General features: G+C 39.7%; 3 protein-coding genes across 6 annotated transcripts; 2 read left to right on the top strand and 1 right to left on the bottom strand.

Moving 5' to 3' along the window:
* Nucleotides 1-2,624: 2,624 nt before the first annotated feature.
* LOC122275802 (protein NRT1/ PTR FAMILY 3.1-like) lies at nt 2,625-6,104 on the top strand. Of its 2 annotated transcripts, XM_043085065.1 has the most exons (5): nt 2,645-2,812; nt 3,234-3,370; nt 3,617-3,834; nt 4,338-4,897; nt 5,098-6,104. In XM_043085065.1, exons 2-5 carry the CDS (start codon nt 3,241-3,243, stop codon nt 6,023-6,025), a joined length of 1,836 nt encoding a protein of 611 aa, XP_042940999.1. In that variant the 5' UTR covers nt 2,645-2,812; nt 3,234-3,240; the 3' UTR covers nt 6,026-6,104. The 2 variants fall into 2 exon arrangements, with proteins under 2 accessions (XP_042941008.1, XP_042940999.1); XM_043085074.1 differs by lacking the exon at nt 3,234-3,370 and having other exon boundaries at nt 2,625-2,812.
* A 4,997-nt stretch (nt 6,105-11,101) lies between these two features.
* Nucleotides 11,102-13,243, bottom strand: LOC122275851. 3 transcript variants are annotated; one of them, XR_006228710.1, is made up of 4 exons: nt 12,914-13,243; nt 12,483-12,782; nt 12,109-12,294; nt 11,102-11,518 (listed from the first exon to the last, which is right to left on the bottom strand). XR_006228710.1 is itself a non-coding variant. In XM_043085142.1 (3 exons), the coding sequence occupies exons 2-3, from the start codon at nt 12,627-12,629 to the stop codon at nt 11,911-11,913; spliced, it is 531 nt and encodes a 176-aa protein (XP_042941076.1). In that variant the 5' UTR covers nt 12,630-12,782; nt 12,914-13,243; the 3' UTR covers nt 11,562-11,910. The 3 variants fall into 3 exon arrangements, 2 of the variants coding, with proteins under 2 accessions (XP_042941076.1, XP_042941083.1); XM_043085142.1 differs by lacking the exon at nt 11,102-11,518 and having other exon boundaries at nt 11,562-12,294; XM_043085149.1 differs by lacking the exon at nt 11,102-11,518 and having other exon boundaries at nt 11,562-12,294; nt 12,483-12,824.
* Nucleotides 13,244-17,810: 4,567 nt separating this feature from the next.
* On the top strand, nt 17,811-18,305 carry LOC122300134 (NAC domain containing protein 50-like). The gene is made up of 2 exons (XM_043110567.1): nt 17,811-17,976; nt 18,106-18,305. The coding sequence occupies exons 1-2, from the start codon at nt 17,811-17,813 to the stop codon at nt 18,303-18,305; spliced, it is 366 nt and encodes a 121-aa protein (XP_042966501.1).
* The last annotated feature ends 1,699 nt before the right edge of the window (nt 18,306-20,004 follow it).

Consider the following 20,004-nt stretch of genomic DNA (forward strand, 5'->3'; position numbering starts at 1 on the left):
GATTTGTGGCGAATACCATGTAGGCAGACAAAGATCTTTAGCTGGAAAAGGCTATTTTTAGTGAAACACCGAATTAAATGGTTATTAATTTTTCCCTGTAGTAAATTTCCAGTGCGATTGCAACTTGCCCATCCCAAACCCTGGAAAGTTACGTGCATGGTATGGGCTTTAGTTGGAGTTCATAGATTATTATAAGAGTTCATATATGAGAAATATACAGCTGCTAGTGGTTTATGGGTGATTGACCAAGTTCAAAAAATCCTTTTGGGATATTTTAATTTAGAATATGGAAATTGAATTTACAACTAATACAGCATGTTCTATATTCCTTTAAAAACTACCTGCCACCATTTATATATACTGGACATTCATTGGATGCATAATTGTGTATATATATACCATAGCAAACTTGGATATGGACAGCACCAGACAGCCTGGCTTTTTAACCTTTTGGAGACGCCCATCTCCGAAATGATCAACCCTATGCTTTTCTCTAATTTTTATTGTTCTGAAGGAACATGCTGAGTTTGTTCACGTAAGGGGGGACGTCATTCTATGGGCAAAAATCACGAGCATGAACTTAACGTGGCAGGTACCAGCCTACCACAATACCACGGTCTCTTAACTATTCTGCAATGGCAAAGCTTAATGATATTCGGAGGCTCGATTCGTGCCTTTCCTGCTTGTCCTTTTCATATCATTGGTTTTTGGGTGGGGTGGGGGGGGGGGGGGGGGGGGCGGGGGGGGGGGGGGGTGGGTGGGGGATCATTGGAATTAGGAAAAGTTGCCTTCCCACTCGATATAATCTCCACCAAGTGATGATAAAATCCAGTGTGTTTTCTGTCTCGTCTCTGAACTATTCTGCAATGATAAAGCTTGATGATATTAGGAGGCTCGGCTCATACCTTTCCCGCTTGTCCTTTTTCATATCATTACGGTGGGGCGGCGGCCCACTCAATATAATTTCCTCCAAGTGATGATAAAATCCAGAGAAGTGTTTTCTGCCTTCTGACAGTTCCACGTAATCGTCTCAAAAGAGGGTAAAATGTTTTGAAAAAATTTAGTTGTAAGTATAATTATGCATTAATATATATATTAATTTAATATAATTGGTTAAAAATTAGATTTTATTGAAAACGGTATTAATTTAAATTTTGAATATAAAATAATCAGTATTGGTACGTAAATTAGTAAGTAATTTTATTTGTACGTAATAAAATTTAAATATTTTTACTTCACAAGTCACGGCTGATATATAAAACTTCCGTACATATAGCTACAAATCTAGTTGTAATAGATTTTTGAATGATTTCCCAATTTGTTAATTTATTTGACTGCCTATGATTTTAATTATTACAGTTGTTTTGGGACCTTGAATTGCATTGTAATGCTATGAACGTGAGAAGTGGTTGCCCATAGTACATTAGAAAAAAATATGTAAATCTACAGAACTCGGAGAGAAAGAAAGTCGTGAGTAGATATCCTATTAATTATTACATTCTTATCAAGCATTCATGATTAAATGCTACATTATAAAGGCTTGTGCCATTGCTAGGCTATCCAATGTTTCAAAATATTGCTTTCATTTCTTCTTTTGAACAAGAAGAATTAGATAAGGCATAGAGACTAACTGATAAGCATTTTCCATTTTTTGGCCCCACTTCAAGCGCCATGAAAGAGAATAAAATGAAAGAAAAAAAATGATAAACAAACAATTATTTTCAAAGTATATTTCACAATCATATTTCAGGAGGGATAATATTGTAAAATACCATATAAAAATAACACTACTTTACAAATATATCTTCATTTTATATCTTGTGTCGTGAAAAGTGTTCGGAATAGTGTCGTTACTCAAGTAATGAAAGCTATCGACCATATCCTACAGTTTTGCCATCCTCCACGACGTCCTAGCTAGGCTTTCAGTGCATGTGAATAGCGCATGCTCGCACATGGAGAAAAAGCAGTGCTCAAGATCGATCATGTTGGAGAGAGACGTCTGCGCATTAAAATACCGCACACGTATCGACCTCTCAGCTGGACCAACCTACTCCAAAGGCCAAAACTGAAACTCCGGATGGGATTGAAAGTAGTGCATTTTTTTTGCCTTTGTACTGTTGCTATTTTATCAAAGATTCCTTTTGATATATACCTTTTGTCTAATACATATGTATACCTAAATACTCAAAACTAATTCGGAGGATGTAAGGAAGCCAGAAATCTGAAACATGTATGGCGCAGATTAGGGGGATAGATAGACAATAAACAGGATATTTTTGTCCATATATTGCATGCAAAACTCAAACCATTAATTTGAATAGGCACAACCTCATGAATGAAAACATTTGGGACAGATAAGGGGGATAAATATGTTTAATATAGTCATTTTTACGTATTCTCTACTCATTTTATTGATGTAATTAATTGTATCAATTTTATTTTAATACGTAATTAATCATATAAGTAGAATGCGTAAAATAGTATGAAAAAATAATTGCATATATAATATTTTGAAAAGAAAATAAATATATACTACATAAGAGTCTAAACCACGTCACATACCAATGGAGGCAATCTTATACGTGGGTCCCCGGTACCACTCCGAAAATTTGCCTCCGCCATTTCCCCTGTTCTCGATCTGATCTCTCCACTATATATTGTCCTACTGTTTAGAGCACTAGTATGAAGACCACTTCATAGATGGAGTTGGACAGAGAGAAAATGGCTGATGATGAGAAGCAGAAGAAGATAGAGGATGAAAAGAAGACGAAGCGGCAGCTTGGCGGAATCAAAACCATGCCATTTGTCCTTGGTATGCTCGCATTATTCCAGTACTCTTGTTAATGCCCTTTTTTTTTGGGGGGGGGGGGGGGTTGGTTGTGTGGGGTTTCCTCTAACCGGGACGTACGACATAGCTTCTTCGGTAGTGTTGCTCTATGCTCTAAAACACAGAGAGAGAGAGAGAGAGCCAACTAGAAAGCCAAGAGAGTGCAGCTGTATTGATACATGTGGTAATGAATCTGCAAGCGCACGAGTCCTCCCCCCCCCCCCAAAAAAAAAAAAAAAAAACTCATGAAAACAAATATATATGACATAAGACACCAAGTCACATACCAATGGAGGCAATATCGTACGTGGGTCCCCGGTACCACTCCGAAAATTTGCGCCTGCCATTTCCTCTCATGTCCTCAATCTTATCGCTCCCCTATATAATATTGTCCTACCGTTTACAGTACTAGTATGAAGACCACGTTACAGATGGAGTTGGACAGAGAGAAAATGGCTGATGATGAGAAGCAGGAGAAGATAGAGGATGAAAAGAAGACGAAGCGGCAGCTTGGAGGAATCAAAACCATGCCATTCGTCCTTGGTATGCTCGAAGTACTACCTTGTTAATGCCTTCTTTTTTTCTTTTTGATTAAAATGACCTTTTTTCTCTTTTGGAATTAAATAAATCTCTCAAGTTCGAAGTACCACACATCATGATCTCAGATTCTCACTGCAACGCATAAACAAAAAGAAGAGAGTTCGTGATATTTGAAAGGAGAGTGCGCACCCCCATAGAGTATATTTTGAAGTACATTTTAACTAATTTTCTTTTTTCGATGTAAAACAGCGAATGAAATGTGCGACAGATTCGCCACAACTGGTTTCCATGCCAACATGATAACGTATTTAACACAAGAGCTGAACATGCCGCTGGTACAGGCATCCAACACCCTCACCAACTTCGGTGGAACTGCCAGCTTCACCCCTTTGATTGGTGCTTTAATTGCCGACTCCTTTGCCGGGCGATTTTGGACCATCATGGCCGGCTCCTTCCTCTATGAACTGGTATCTATCCCTTCAATTCCTTAGTAAAACAGCAGTACAAAGAGTCACAAGTGTACAGTAAAGCCCACTATATTATTCACGTGTGTGTTAATTAAGTTGTTTAATATATCCTTGTGAGTTCTCGTGCATTAAGACTAGCTTTGGCTTACATCTAGTAAAAAAATCAATGGATGTATCTTGTTAAAAAACGAACGGATGAGATCCATCCATTTATTCACTCATTCGATCTCACTTATACAGTAACTGGAGGTAAGCCAAACTCTTATTATATATATATATATATATTTATATGTTTATAATGAGAAATGTACAAGCTCCAATAAAACAAATTTTGTGCAAGTCTTTGTAAAAAGGTAGACCCATCTTGAATTTGGGACTTGTAATTAGCACTAAGCCACTCTCACCAACATTTGTTTAATTTCGAAAAAAAAAATCATATTTGATTTAACATTTAACAATTTGTCATTCTTTGTAAAACTGAACAACAATTTCAAGTCTCGCAGGGATTGGTGAGCATAACCATATCAGCAATACTGCCAATGTTCCACCCACCACAGTGCCCGAGTCAAACGAACTGCAAGGAAGCTTCAGCATCGCAGCTTTGGGTCCTTTACATCTCTCTCCTTCTTACATCTCTCGGTTCAGGTGGCATTAGGCCTTGTGTCGTTACCTTTGCTGCAGACCAACTGGACATGAGCAAATCCAGTGTTGCATCTCGACGTTGGAATTTCTTTAATTGGTACTACTTTTGCATGGGAATAGCAACACTGACTGCCCTAACTGTTGTAGTTTACATCCAAGATAACGTGGGTTGGGGCTGGGGTCTCGGAGTCCCAACCATTGCCATGGCCTTGTCAATTTTAGCCTTTTTGGTGGGTTCTCCTTTCTACAAAAGATTAAAACCAGGGGGTAGCCCTTTGGTTAGAATGGCTCAGGTAGTTGTTGCAGCCACGAAAAAGAGGAAAGAAGCCTTACCGGCAGACTCATCTCTCTTGTATGAGAATAGAGAGCTCGATGCTGATATTTCTTTGAATGGAAGGCTCACACACACAAATCAGTTAAGGTAAGCGTGCACCGTTGTATAACATCATTTCAAATGTTAAGCATGCTTTACAGTCGAAGTGACTTCATGAATCATTAATTTGTATGTAATGAGCTGAGAATCACATGATTATAACATGGACGAAAGAACAGAATCGAAATTCTCCATGTCACATAACAATTGAATGGTTAAACTGCTGGGCTTGTATATGACTGCTGCAGGTGGTTTGATAGAGCTGCCATAATAACAGATGGCGAAAGAACAGATTCAAAGCCACCAAATTTATGGAGGATTGCCACAGTCCATCGAGTGGAGGAGTTGAAATCCATAATCCGAATGCTTCCCATATGGGCGGCAGGAATTTTACTCGTCGCCTCATCTTCACACCAACATAGTTTCACTATCCAACAGGCTCGCTCCATGAATCGTCACTTGTCCCGTTCCTTCGAAATCCCTCCAGCCTCTCTATCCATCTTTGGCATCCTAACCATGCTTAGTGGCCTTGTTCTATACGAACGCCTCTTTGTACCCTTTGCTCGTCGCTACACTAGAAACCCATCAGGCATCACATGCCTGCAAAGAATGGGTGTAGGCTTTGCAGTAAACATTCTTGCCACGGTTGTTGCATCATTTGTCGAAATCAAAAGAAAAGCAGCGGCAGCCAATCACAACTTATTGGATGATCCAAAAGCAACTATCCCAATAAGTGTTTTTTGGTTGGTACCTCAGTTTTGCCTCCATGGGGTAGCAGAAGTTTTCATGTCTGTCGGGCACATGGAGTTTCTTTACGACCAATCACCCGAAAGCATGAGAAGCTCTGCAGCTGCTCTTTACTGGATAGCAATTTCCATGGGAAATTATGCAGGCACATTGATGGTTTCACTTGTTCACAAGTATTCAGGCAAGAAAAGCAACTGGCTTCCTGATAGGAACCTCAATAGGGGAAGATTGGAGTATTATTATTGGCTTGTCAGTGGAATCCAAGTCATAAATCTCTTGTATTATGTGGTATGTGCATGGTTTTATACCTACAAGCCCTTGGAAGAGAATTGCAAACTGGAGGAAGTAGTGGAGCTGACTAGAGATAAAATCCCATCTTTCGTCTCGGATAAGAAAAGCGATGAAGAGGCAGAGCTTCCAAGAAATTAATGACAATACTTTATTAGGATTAATGTGGATATGTAAGATTAAAATAATGTAGCAGAATGAAGCTTGATTTTTCCTTCTTGATCTCCTGCTATTTAATTAAGCGAAGTAAGCAAAAACAAGAAGTTTTACAACTTCATGTCTCACATCCAAACACGACCAGCAACTGCGGCTGCATGGGAATGGGTACACACAAACACGAGTGCAATACCAGCACTGCTGTCTTTAAGTCAGCTCCACGCAAGACCTCCTCCGCGCAAGACTCCAAGTCAGCTCCACAACATGATCCTTGCTCATCTCTACCAACAGAATCCTCTAGAATGTCCTCTCTGTAATTCTGTATTTTCTGTTTTAAATATAATTGTACAAAGGAATCTTTTCTATTGTAACGATTCCTAGCTGGGTCTAGAAGCACCAACGCATATCACCTGCTTGTACGTAGGCTTGAATCAGTGCAATACTGCGTCTCTCTATAAATAGAATACTGCACTCCATGTAATGTAAGACAAATGAATATATTGCAGTCTTCATTATTTTTCATGGCATCAGAGCTTTTTCAAGACTACCGTCAAACAATGGCGGAAGAGTCTCCCCTTCTAAAAATCCAGATTTCACAATCGTCCTCCTCCACCCCTTCTCTTCCACATCTTTCTCATCTTGTTACTGTTAAACTTACAAATGAGAATTTCCTTTTATGGCGTACTCAAATGGTACCCTATCTCAAAGGTCAGTGACTTTTTTATTTTGTTGATGGCACTGGAATACCTCCTTCCCCCACTCTTCCTGATAACACGCCCAATCCAAAATTTCTCTCTTTGATTCAAACTGACCAGCTCATCTTAAGTGCCTTAATCTCTTCCCTATCTGATAATCTTATTGCTTAAGTCGTTGGCTACTCTACCCGTGAGGTTTGGAAAGCCCTTGAGAAACTTTTTACTTCTCAATCTCATGCTAGGATCATTCAGCTCCACTATCAGCTAGCTACTATTTCAAAAGGGTCTAGTTCTGTCACTGATTATATTCGAAAGGTCAAGCATCTCTCTGATACTATGAGTGCTGCTGGTTCTCCCCTATCTCCAGAAGAATTTATTTCTTACCTGCTTGCTGGCCTTAATAGTGAGTATGATGCCTTCGTTACCTCTATTACAGCCAAGCTTGACCCTCTCTCTACTGAAGAATTATACAACCTTTTACTCACTTATGAAACTCGCCTTGCTCATTCCAACCATCTGCCTTCTTCTTTCAACCTCTCTGCCAATTTCACCACCTCCTCTCCTGTACGTGGCCGTGGTGGTTTCCGTGGTTCTTATCGCTGTAACAATTGTGGTCGTGGGAGGGGACGCACAACATCACCCTAATCTTTTCCACATCCTTCTCAATCTTCAGCTCCTCTACCTACCAACAAGCCCACTTGCCAAGTCTGTGGAAAAGTTGGTCACGGTGCTCTAAAATGCTATTTTTGTTTTGACCATTTCTATCAAAGTGAACCACCTCATTCCCTCACAGCTCATTACACCACCTCTGCCTCCTCTCCTAACCCCACTTGGTATCCTGATACCGCTGCCACAAACCACCCAACCTCTGATCTCTCTAACCTGAACCTTCAGTGCCCTCCTTATGGCGGTACAAATAAGATACGTGTTGGTGATGGCTCTGCCCTTCCCATTTCTCATATTGGTGAATCTGCTCTCTCCTCCTCTTCTCGTTCATTTCTTCTCAAGCATTTATTACATGTTCCTCACATAACCAAAAATTTAATTTCGGTTAGTCAATTTTTTCGTGATAATTTTCTCTTTTTTGAGTTTCACAGTTCTTTTTTTCTTGTGAAGGACTCCAAGACGAGAGCCCCTCTCCTTCGTGGTCCAATGCTTAATTGCCTTTACTCCTTTCAGCAATCCGAGTCAGTTTCTCCTTCTCAAGTTTTTGTTGGTGAGCGCACATCTTCCTCATAGTGGCATGCAGTCTCGGGCATCCATCTCTTCAACTTGTCCATCGTATAATCAAGTCAAATAATCTTCCTATTTTTGCTAGCTCTATCTCTCCAGTCTGTCCAGCTTGTCGACAAGCCAAGAGCACTCAACTTCCCTTCAGATCTGCTCATCAGCATTCCACAAGACCTCTTCAACTTATTTACATCGATATATGGGGCCCTGCCCCTGTAATTTCTAGAGAAGGTTTTAAATATTATGTTTCATTCCTAGATGATTTTGCACGATATACATGGTGGTTTCCCATAGTTCAAAAATCTGATGTTCTAGGTGTTTTTATCAATTTCCAAAAACATGTTGAATTAATGTTTAATGCCAAAATTCTCTCAATTCAAAGTGATTGGGGCGGTGAATATCGTTCCCTTCACAACCTTCTTCAAAAGCAAGGCATTTCACACCGTTTATCTTGTTCCCACACCCATCAACAAAATGGGACTATGGAAGGAAAACACCGCCATATCGTTGAGACAGGCCTTGCCCTTATGGCCCAAGCATCGTTACCTCAACTTTTTTGGGCTAATGCTTTTCAAACTGCAATTTATTTAATCAATCGACTTCCTACTCCTCTTCTTCAAAACAAATCTCCTTTTGAAAAGCTGTTTTTAAAATCTCCATATTACACTTTTCTTCAGGTCTTTGGTATGGCTTGTTGGCCCCATCTACGGCCTTACAACCGACACAAACTTGACCTTCATTCTTCTCAATGCCTTTTCTTGGGTTACAGTAATTCTCATAAAGGTTACAGGTGTCTCCATGTCCCTACTAATCGAATATACTACTCCCGTGACGTTGTTTTTGACGAAACTTTATTTCCGTTTTCAAACTCCCCCCCCCCCCCCCCAAAATTCCAAAATCCTCCACTACTACTCTTCCGTCACTTCTGGGCTCCCCTTCTGTGTCTCATATGCCAAGTCAATCCACGCAACCTGCTATCTCTTCAAATTTCCCACTCACTGACTCTCCTCCTGTGCAGTCCATTGAGTCAAATTCACCCTCGACTTCTTCACCTATTTCTCCTTCCATTGAGCCTAGTGACCCTCTTTCTTCTCCCAACAGCTCATCATCTTCTTCACCTAACACTTTTGCGGTCTCTCCTTCCTCTGCGTCAGATATCTCTTTCTCTCCATCTCCGATTGTCACTCATTCAAAAACAAATTCTCTTCATCCTCGACAGTTCACCGATGGCACCATATTATGGCCACCACCACGCAGCTATCTTACCTCTGTTTCCACGACACCTGAAGACCCCACCTCCTACACCAAGGCTGCCAAATATTCAAAATGGCGAAATTCCATGACTGAGGAATTTCAAGCACTCCTAAACACCAATACATGGTCCCTTGTTCCCTCCTCTGGTATTACTAACCTTGTTGGATGTCGATGAGTTTTTAGGACAAAACGTCTTGCTGATGGTTCGGTTGAGCGACGGAAGGCTTGCTTGGTTGCCCAGAGCTACCACCAACAAGCCAGAATTGACTACTTCGAGACCTTCAGCCCAGTTGTCAAATTGAGAACTATTCGAACCATACTCACCATTGCTGTTAGCGAAGGATGGAGTCTTCGGCAACTTGATATTCACGATGTTTTTTTACATGGTGATCTCCGTGAGCAAGTTTACATGACTCAGCCGATTGGATTCATCAATCCAGACTTCCCAACTCATGTGTGCCGATTAAATAAGGCTATCTATGGCCTTAAGCAGGCTCCCAGAGCTTGGTTCTCCAAGCTAAGTGCTCGTATACTTGATCTTGGTTTTTCATCCTTTCATGCCGACCTTTCTGTTACCTTATTTTTTTCTTGTCTACATAGACAACATAATTCTCACTGGGTCACATTTGGACACCATCTCCTCAGTGCTTCACTCTCTCAGTTTGTCTTTCCCAGTCAAGGATCTTGGACCACTGCATTTTTTTCTTTGTCTTGAAATTAATATCCTTTCCACAGGACTTCATCTATCCCAAACCAAATATATATGTGACCTTCTCAAACGCACAAATATGGATCTTGCCAAACCCATCACCTCGCCAATGTCCACCTCAACTCACCTATCTCTCACAGATGGCCTTGCCTTCACTGATCCAACCCTCTACCGAAGCACTATTGGGGGTCTTCAGTATCTATCCCTTACACGTCCTGATGTGGCTTTTGCTATTAATAAGGTTGCTCAATTTATGCATGCTCCCAAGCTCCCCCATTGGCAAGCTTAAAAAGGATTTTGAGGTACCTCAAGCATACTGCAAATTTTGGTCTTCATATTCGACCATCTTCAAAATATTCATTGCATGCATTTTCGAACGTTGATTGGGCAGGGTGCCCCGATGACCGTCGTTCCATTGGCAATTTTTGTGTTTTTCTTGGCTCAAACATTCTCTCTTAGGGCTCAAAGAAGCAGAAAGCTGTCACTCGTTCCAGCACGGAAGCAGAGTATAAAGCCCTTGCTAATACCACTGTAGAACTGCTATGGATCCAGTCTCCCCTCAAAGACCTTGGGATTTTTCTACCCCTGCCTCCTACACTATGGTGCAACAATTTTGGTGCAACATATCTCTCTGCGAACCCTATCCTTCACTCATGCACCAAGCATATGGAAATTGACTTCCATTTTGTCTGTGATCGCGTATCAACCAAAATGCTTAATGTTGCCTTCATCTCCTCTCGTGATCAACTTGCAGATGTCCTGACCAAACCATTGGCCTCCTCACGCTTTCTTCAATTACAGATGAGTCTCACCATGATGCCCCTGTTGGACTCACGGGAGGGTGAAAGCAATACCAGCACTGCTATCTCCAAGTCAGCTCCATGCAAGACCTCCTCTGCGCAAGACTCCAAGTCAGCTCCACAACATGATCCTTGCTCATCTCTACCAACAGAATCATCTAGAATGTCCTCTCTGTAATTCTATATTTTATGTTTTAAATATAATTGTACAAAGGAATCTTTTCTGTTGTAACGATTCCTAGCTGGGTCTAGAAGCACCAACGCATATCACCTACTTGTACGTAGGCTTGAATCAGTGCAGTACTGTGTCTCTCTATAAATAGAATACTGCACTCCATGTAATGTAAGACAAATGAATATATTGCAGTCTTCATTATTTTTCAAAGAGAGACAGAGATTGAGATTTGGAAGTGATCTATATAAATTGACAAACTTCATATATTTAAAAACTTTTATGTAAGTACTCTATATTACCCAATTTTATTACTTGAGAGTAATGTCATGTACACCAATTGATACAAGGTGCAGCCATTGCCCTCCCGTGAGCTCCTCAGTGAGCTCTCTCCAACCCTCCCGTTTTCTCCTACCTTCCAATCATCTGTGACTCAAAAACCCCGTCCTCATCTACCTTTCTTCATGGACCCTCTCCCTGGTATGGATAATCTTATCTCACTCACAAAGGCGCTCTCCTGGAATAATCAGCACCTAGGACAACACTTATAATAAAAGAAATATAAAAAAATTAACTCCATCGCGTGTTATATATCATCCCAAGACTCCATACTTATCTCTCAAAAAAATATACATGGGATTCTCGCGCCAGGGGTAGAAGTTAAAAAAGTGGGGATCAAAGGTTATGGCAGAAAAGACCGCTAAGGGACTAAAGAGAGGGCGGTGATCGTCAGGCGCCAACAGTTCTAAGTTTTTCACTAAACAATTTGGATATAAGAGTATTACAACTAGATTTAATTTTAGGAAAAAGCAGCAAGTGAATTTGGTTATCATTGCTGAAAACACGTACATAATTTTAGATAAGACTTCTTAAGAGTTTTTATATAATACGTGCAATAGCTTATTACATTAATTAATAATCATAAAAATCATGTGTTTCTACACTTTCGATCTGCTTCTGGTAATTAAGCCGATAAGAATGCATGGACTTGTCTTAAAGTACTAAAAGACTCACCAAGAATGCTTGAAACTCATCTGGGGGGATATTAAGAATGCTATCGATTTCATCATGTGCTTATGGAGAAACTTGTTCCCCTGATGGATCAGAATTACCACTCCAGCCCGTATCCGAAAATGCTTGTTCCGATATTGATACAGCTCCCGAAAAAGCTTGTTGATGATCAGATGATGGATCAGTCCAGGTCGTACCGTAAAATGCTTGTAATTGATCCGATATTGATAATTCGAAAAATTAGCAGCTTGTTCCGATGACGGAAAATCAGGGATCCTCGTATCCAAAAATGCTTGTTCCGATGTTGATGGGTCAGTCCTCGGACCGTGCTGCACATGATCATGACCACGGTACCTTATTCGGCATAAAGTCCAGCTTTGAAACTGTACGTAGTTGCATAAAACAGCGTCAATGATCGATTAAATAGAAACTAACAATTAATTAATTGATCATGGAGCTATATATATACATATAATGGGAATAAAAGCAGTGCATGCGTAATTACAGTACTCTATATAATTATTAATACTCATGATGAGGTAATTTATATGAACCCATGCATGCAGCTTACTTGAGAATCGGAAGCTAGCCTGTATTCGTGCATAGTCCAGTCGGTTTTGGTTGCTTCTTTCCGGATTCGTTCTTTGTTTTTGTATTTAAAGAAGGTGAGCGACTTCATGTAACCCACGAGGTGGTCCTCTGAGTCTTTAATTTCCATGTCTCCGGTGTTAGCCTTCCACTAAACCTCCATCAGAATCCCCTTCCAGATCCCTTTTGATTCTCTTCCCATTACCGTTTCCAGATACTGGCTCTCTCTGCACAAAAAAATATCGGTCATTGTTCACGGCCATGCACGCAGAATCATTACCATCTACATGCACCAAGTTTCAAACCAGCGAGAGAATCATCAGTACTGTACGTACATAGAAGATTAGAATTAAAAACGATCACAAAAAGATTATCTCATGAGAAGAAACGAAAGGTACTGGAAGAAGAACTTACGGTGAAGAAACCATGGTTCATGAGCATAGACGTCGGCTTCAACGATGGGACCTTTCGGTAGATCCAGCCCCTGTTTTTTCCGCCATAGATAAAAGGACACCAACACTTCGTCTTTGGGATCAAACCTGAACCCGATGGGGAAAGATGTATACCAATGTCTCGACATCTCCAATATCGATCGCAGCTCTCTCCACTACAACAAATTTTGATCTCTTACTGTTAATTATATGGAAGCTGGAGAGGAATATGTTCTAACTAGCTTTTATGGTAACCCCACTACTGCTAGAAGAAGAGAGAGTAGGACTCTATTGAGAGCTTTGAACGGATAAAGTTTGGATGTGTGTGGGTCAAATTTCAGATCGTATAGCCAAATCGAAAGAGTTTGAGAAGATAATTTGTTTACTAAAGAGATCAGGAAGAGAAATGATATTTGCAGTCGTGGTTGTGCAAGCGTCGCACAGTCTTTTTAAAAAAAGTGAATTAATACGGGACTCACGTAAAAAGAAAAACTAACTTTTTAATCGTAGATCTCACTCTTTTGCAAAGCAATTACGCAGCGTTTACACATTTCACTATTATATGTAGCATTACTCGATCAGGAATGTATAGGACTTTTGGGAATATGTATTGGACTGTGCTATTTCTGTGTCTTGTCCATAAAATTTCCCTTTAAATTTCAGTGCTAATAGCACTTTTAATATACAATTTAGACAGTAGTGAGTGAGATCATGTACACGTAGTTGTGTAATCCATTCTATATTTGAATTAAGTATTGATGTTCATCAAGTTCATAATGTTTATAAAATATGAATCTTAATTGGTTAGGGGTTTAATATTATAAGCAAGTTCAATTCTTTTATGATAGGTTTATTTATTTTTTGAACGAGGTGGAATTTGTTCACAAGTCATTTGTTTGATTTACTATTTTATTTTTTAAAATTAAATTATTGAAACTTTTTGCATTTTTATAAATTTGTTTTTATATTAGTTACTTAATTATGTTTATATTATAACATTCAACGTGATCTTTAAGTAAGTTAATATATTTCAACTTGAAGATAGAAAATTAGATTGACAAGTCTTATATTTATAATAAACCATGGTATCTTTTTATTACTTATATTACATCTAACAGCTTTATCTACAAACCGAAACAAATCAATTTAAGTTTATATGAATTATATTTTCATTTGACAAATTTATATCAAGATTATCAATCTACTTAGTGTATCATGTTGTCCCTAGATATAAGTTAGGAAAAAATATGTTACTTGCATTTGCCTTAATTTTTTTACGAACACTTTTTTAAATTCATTATATGACATTTATTCGTCCTTGGGAACAGGTACTCGTATCAAGCACCTGCCTAGGTTGAGCAAGGTTGCTCACCCGCATCAAGTGGGTGCATGAGCGGGCAACCACACATGGACAAAGGTGAGAGCAAGTGCCAACTTGTGCTTTAGCCCACTTGGGTTTCACCCATCTACTCGGCCCCTCTATATAAATATATGTAATAATCTATATCATATACTTTATAAAAACAAAATCCCAAACCATAAATATGCAATTTTTCTCTCCTCTCACCCTTCCTTTCCTTTTGTCTTCTCCCATCTTCTCTTCTCTTCTCTTCTCTTCTCCCTTCCTTTCACACCTTAGTGGATGTTCACCATCCTTTCTTCTCTATTCTCCCTATCACCTTTCTTTTCTCTTCCCTCTTATCTTCTCATCCTCCACCTCTGAGCTGGCCTTTCTTTGCACTGTCATGGCTTATTAGTCACAACTCACGGTCAAGCCGCAATCTATGATGGTAAGACCATGACACAGGAGTGTTTGAGGACCAACCCAATGAAGCCACTAAGCCCAAAGACTCCAAAGACCAACTCATTACCCTGCCCATTGTCCAGTATGATTTTGAAATTTAATTCTGGGATGATTCCAGATGACTTAGCCAGCTAGTTATATCTCATTGAAAAGCCTCATGTCTCAAGTTTCCAACACATCAAAAGATGAGCAGTTTGGAGCCTTCTAGAGGAAGTTATAAGGATTTTACTAAATATTGTGCAAGGCTGGTGGAATCTTGCGAATCTTGAGATTATCTCATGTCTTTTCAAATTCTCTAGGCAATAGTCTTAATTAATGTTCGCTTTAATTACTTATGTTAGGAGACTTTTTCAATTGTTTTTTTTTGGAATAAGAAAAATTTGGAGTTTTTAGCTTATGTAGAAGACTTACTTCTTATAACTAATCTTATCCTTCAGTGGATTCTGATAGGTGGCGAGCTCTTGCTTTGTATCCCTTGTGTATTTCCTTTGGGTGCTGATTTCTATATTCCTTTGGTATTCTTATTCAGGTGGAGAGTTTATTTTCCTTTGAGTGGTGATATCTTTATCTCATTGAATCCCTTATCCTTTATTTCGAATCATAAGCCTGGTATCAGACCATGGCTTGGTCATGGGTCCCTGCGACCCAAGACCATACCTTGCCACTGTGCCTGCGAGGGGATGGGTACACAGAAACAGAACGGAGAGAGAGAGAGAGAGAGAGAGAGAGAGAGAGAGAGAGAGAGAGAGAGAGAGAGAGAGAGAGAGAGATTTGGAAGTGATTTATATAAATTGACAAACTTCACTATGATTTAAGAACTTTTATAAGTGTTGTGCATTACCCAATTTAATTACTTGAAAGCAATGTCATCTACACCGAGTTGAAAACAATATAAAAAAGCCTCGGCCAACCCCAAACGCATGCCCCAAGTAAAGAGAAAAAGCAAATAATGATCATACTTTCATTTCAAGCCCTCAAAATCCCTCCACAACCTGCCACCTATAGCTTTCCAAGAGATGCTAGCACCATCATTGTTAAATTCAACTTTCATAGCTTCAGGGGGTCTCCAACAGATTAAGGTTCTGCTTGGCCACTAAGAATTCTCAAATGAGAATTTTGAGTTTTAAAATTAAATATTAAAATATTATATTTTAATATTATTATTGTATTGGGATTTGAAAAAGTTAAGAAAAAGTTAAATTGTTTATTATATTTTGTATGGAGATTTGAGAAAGTTATAATGATGAGATGAAAATTTTATGTTTAAGATAAAAATTCCTTATGGCCAAACACAACCTAAAGAATGGCTTTCATACTCTAATTTGCAAGATTTGAAGAGTGGTGCCTTTCGGGGATAAGTACCAGCAAACTTGGAAAATTTAGATAATTTTCGAAGACCATTAAACTAGCTCTTGCAACCAATTATTAATATGTTTTATTACTACTCATGAAATTAGTCGACATTCACCATTATCGTACACACAACTAATTCTTACTAGCCATATGTCTCACAAAATAAGAATGGAAACTAAAGGTGCAATGTTACGAATTTGATAATTCTTTCTAGGAATTTTCAGGTACCAATGCATCAGTCTAGCTTTTTTAGCCCGAGTTTTAAAAGTGTGAAACACCAAAAACACCTGCAAAGTTTCTCCAAATCTCAGTATTGAGATTAATATAAGTAAAAAGATGTTCAATCCATAGGTTCCATTTGAAGGGATGCTGAAAAATCTCCAAAACTTGTAGGCATCCATGTCCTCTTATATATATTCAATAATGCTCAGTTGCACTATTGTCTTGCAATATAGTAACAGTACTTCTACCTAATTTGTGACGCCCCTTATTTCTACGTACGGATACATGGAAATCGAGACTCGGGATGATGATAACACGGGTCACACACCCCAATGACAAGTGCTAAATGTGTGTACATGCAATACGTGTAAGACAAAATACTCAACAGATAAGTTAAAGTCAGTCAAATAAGTACCGAAATTTTAAATACAGATTTCCAGAATAATTTAAAAAAAAAAACTATTTTTAAAAGTTATACAGTTATCCAACATAAATATAATACGAAATCAATTACATAACCAAAAAGTGGGAGACAAATCCTAATACCCTAGCAAGTGATCCCTGATTACTCCTCCGGTAGAGCTGCATCCTCAAACTCTGCATCCTCATCTGCAACAAAATCTACGGTACTATAAAACGGTACCGCAGGTAAGTGATAGACCAAACAACCCAAGAGATAAAAATACATTCATATAACAACAAATATGCATACATATGATGAAATATGCATGAGACCCAAAAATCATCCTTTCCCAAAAAGAGTTATTTTCCAATGAGTTTTGCTACATACAAGCATAGTCATGCACTAATCTGCGTACCAACACTGATTTATTCATACTTAAAATTTAAATTAACACTGTTTTCAATAAAATCTACTTTTTGACCAATCACATCACATTGGTACACAGATTAGTGCACAATTATGATTGCAACTATACTTTTCCTTTTCCAATATACACCAAAATCTCATTTTTACCCAAACACCAAGTCCAGTTCATTAAAAGATCCGTCATTTTTCTAGAAAATGACCTAACATAAAATTTACAATTTTTTCAAAAAATAGTCTACATATTTCCATTAATCAAATCTCATAATATTTCTAGAAAATTGTCCACATATCCAATTTAAACCGTATGCATCATAATCAACAGATGTTGAGTAGGACTCTATTGAGAGCATTGAACGGACGTACGTGTATGGGTCAAATTTCAGATCGTATAGCCACATCGAAAGAGTTCGAGAAGCTGTAGAAGAGTGTACGTGGTTATACGATCTCTAGTAAACAAATTTTCTCGAATTCTTTCGATTTGGCTATACGATCTGAAATTTGACCCATACATATCCAAACTTTATCCGCTCAATCCTCTCAATAGAGTCCTACTCTCTCTTCTTTTAGCAGTAGTGGGATTCCCATAAAAGCCAGTTAGAACACATTACTTCCATATAATTAACAGTAAGAGATCAAAATTTGTTGTAGTGGAGAGAGCTGCGATTGATGGAGATGTCGAGACGTTGGCATACATCTTTCCCCATTCGGTTCAGGTTCGATCCCGAAGACGAAGTGTTGGTGTCCTTTTATCTATGGCGGAAAATACAGGGGCTGGATCTACCGAATGGTCCCATCGTTGAAGCCGACGTCTACGCTCATGAACCATGGTTTCTTCACCGTAAGTTCTTCTTCCCGTACCTTTCTTTTCTTCTCATGATAATCTTTTTGCGATCGTTTTTAATTCTAATCTTCTACGTACGTACAGTACTGATGATTCTCTTGCTGGTTTGAAACTTGGTGCATGTAGATGGTAATGATTCCGCGTGCATGGCCGGGAACAATGACCGATATTTTTTTGTGAAGAGAGAGCCAGTATCTAGAAACGGTAACGGGAAGAGAATCAAAAGGGATCTGGAAGGGGATTCTGATGGAGGTTGCTGGAAGGCTAACACCGGAGACATGGAAATTAAAGACTCAGAGGGCCACCTCGTGGGTTACATGTGTTGAGTGCTGTGGAGTCTGGTCCACACCGCTCGAGCGGAGGCATTGGCCGCTCGAGCGAAATCAGGCAGAGTCGAACGCTCGATGTCAGCTCGACAGTGAGCTCGAGCAGGAGGAGTTCGCTCGAGCGGAGGCATTGGCCGCTCGAGCGAAATCAGGCAGAGTCGAACGCTCGACGTCAGCTCGACAGTGAGCTCGAGCGGGATGCGGAAGGGAAGTTCGCTCGACGCACGCTCGACACGCCGCTCGAGCGAACATGCATTTTAGGGATTCCGCCGTTTGAACTATATATATGATTTTTGCCTCTTTTGTCTGTAACAGAGCAGCTACGAAAACACTGTGAATGAACAGTGTTGTGACCCATCTTGTAGTGTAATTCCTCAATAATAAAATCCTCTGCAGCTCCCATGGACGTAGGCAATTTGCCGAACCACGTATATCTTGTGTCATGTGTGATTGCGTGTGTGATCGTTTTTCTCATTCGGTGTTATTTCAATTCATTGTCATCGTTTTTCACAACAATTGGTATCAGAGCCAGGTTCGGGTCTGAGGAGAAACGATGGCTGGAGATGAATTGAAGGTATCGGGGATCGAGAAGTTTGATGGCACAGATTTTGGATACTGGAGGATGCAGATAGAGGACTACCTCTATGGGAAGAAACTTCATCTTCCACTATTGGGGCAGCAACCGGAAAAGATGGATGATGCTAGTTGGAACCTGTTGGATCGACAGGTTCTGGGGGTTATTCGATTAACCCTGTCGAGATTCGTTGCACACAACGTCATCAAGGAGAAGACGACGGCGGATCTCATGGCGGCTTTGTCGGGTATGTATGAAAAGCCGTCAGCGAATAACAAGGTACATCTGATGAAAAAGTTATTCAATTTGAAAATGGCAGATAGTACGTCTGTTGCACAACATCTGAATGATTTTAATACTATCACAAATCAATTGTCGTCTGTTGAAATTGAATTTGATGATGAGATACGTGCACTGATACTATTGGCTTCATTGCCAAATAGTTGGGAAGCCATGAGAATGGCTGTTAGTAATTCTGCTGGTAAAAATAAACTGAAATATGATGATATTCGTGATTTGATTTTGGCTGAGGAGGTGCGCAGGAAAGATTCAGGCGAGACCTCGGGTTTGAGTTCAGCCCTAAATGTTGACTCTCGAGGGAGATCACATGACAGGAATTCAAACAGAGGAAGATCAAAATCAAAGTATAGGGACAAGAGCAAGTCGAGGCCTGGTCAGCAGGCAACTTGCTGGAACTGTGGCAAAGCTGGCCACATAAAGAAAAACTGCAAAAACCCCAAGAAGACGGAGAATGATAGTGCTAATGTGGTAACTGAAGAAGTACAGGATGCACTATTGCTTACAGTTCATAGTCCAGTTGATGACTGGATACTGGATTCAGGGGCTTCCTTCCATACATCTTCCCACCGGGAACTAATGAGGAATTATGTTGCAGGTGATTTTGGGAAGGTATATTTGGCTGATGGTGAGGCTCTGAACGTAGTAGGGATGGAAGACATTGACATTGCACTCCCTGGCAAGAACAAATGGACCTTGCAAAAGGTCAGGCACATTCCTGAGTTGAAGAAGAACCTCATTTCTGTTGGGCAGCTTGATGAGTGTGGTCATTCAGTGGTGTTCTCAGACAGCACCTGGAAGGTCACAAAAGGGGCATTGGTACTAGCT

The sequence above is a fragment of the Carya illinoinensis genome, chromosome 1 (genome assembly GCF_018687715.1).
Source record: "Carya illinoinensis cultivar Pawnee chromosome 1, C.illinoinensisPawnee_v1, whole genome shotgun sequence".
NCBI classification, from domain to species: domain Eukaryota; kingdom Viridiplantae; phylum Streptophyta; class Magnoliopsida; order Fagales; family Juglandaceae; genus Carya; species Carya illinoinensis.

What these genes read in the sequence shown, in the direction of transcription:
- LOC122275802 (XM_043085065.1), top strand. Translation starts at nt 3,241, where the DNA reads ATGAAGACCACGTTACAGATGGAGTTGGACAGAGAGAAAATGGCTGAT. An exon ending in AACCATGCCATTCGTCCTTG is followed by an intron (nt 3,371 to 3,616) that starts GTATGCTCGAAG and finishes GATGTAAAACAG; the next exon opens with CGAATGAAATGTGCGACAGA. An exon ending in GCTCCTTCCTCTATGAACTG is followed by an intron (nt 3,835 to 4,337) that starts GTATCTATCCCT and finishes CAAGTCTCGCAG; the next exon opens with GGATTGGTGAGCATAACCAT.
- LOC122275851 (XM_043085142.1), bottom strand. Translation starts at nt 12,629, where the DNA reads ATGGAAATTAAAGACTCAGAGGACCACCTCGTGGGTTACATGAAGTCG. An exon ending in GGCTAGCTTCCGATTCTCAA is followed by an intron (nt 12,295 to 12,482) that starts GTAAGCTGCATG and finishes AACTACGTACAG; the next exon opens with TTTCAAAGCTGGACTTTATG.
- LOC122300134 (XM_043110567.1), top strand. Translation starts at nt 17,811, where the DNA reads ATGTCGAGACGTTGGCATACATCTTTCCCCATTCGGTTCAGGTTCGAT. An exon ending in TGAACCATGGTTTCTTCACC is followed by an intron (nt 17,977 to 18,105) that starts GTAAGTTCTTCT and finishes TGGTGCATGTAG; the next exon opens with ATGGTAATGATTCCGCGTGC.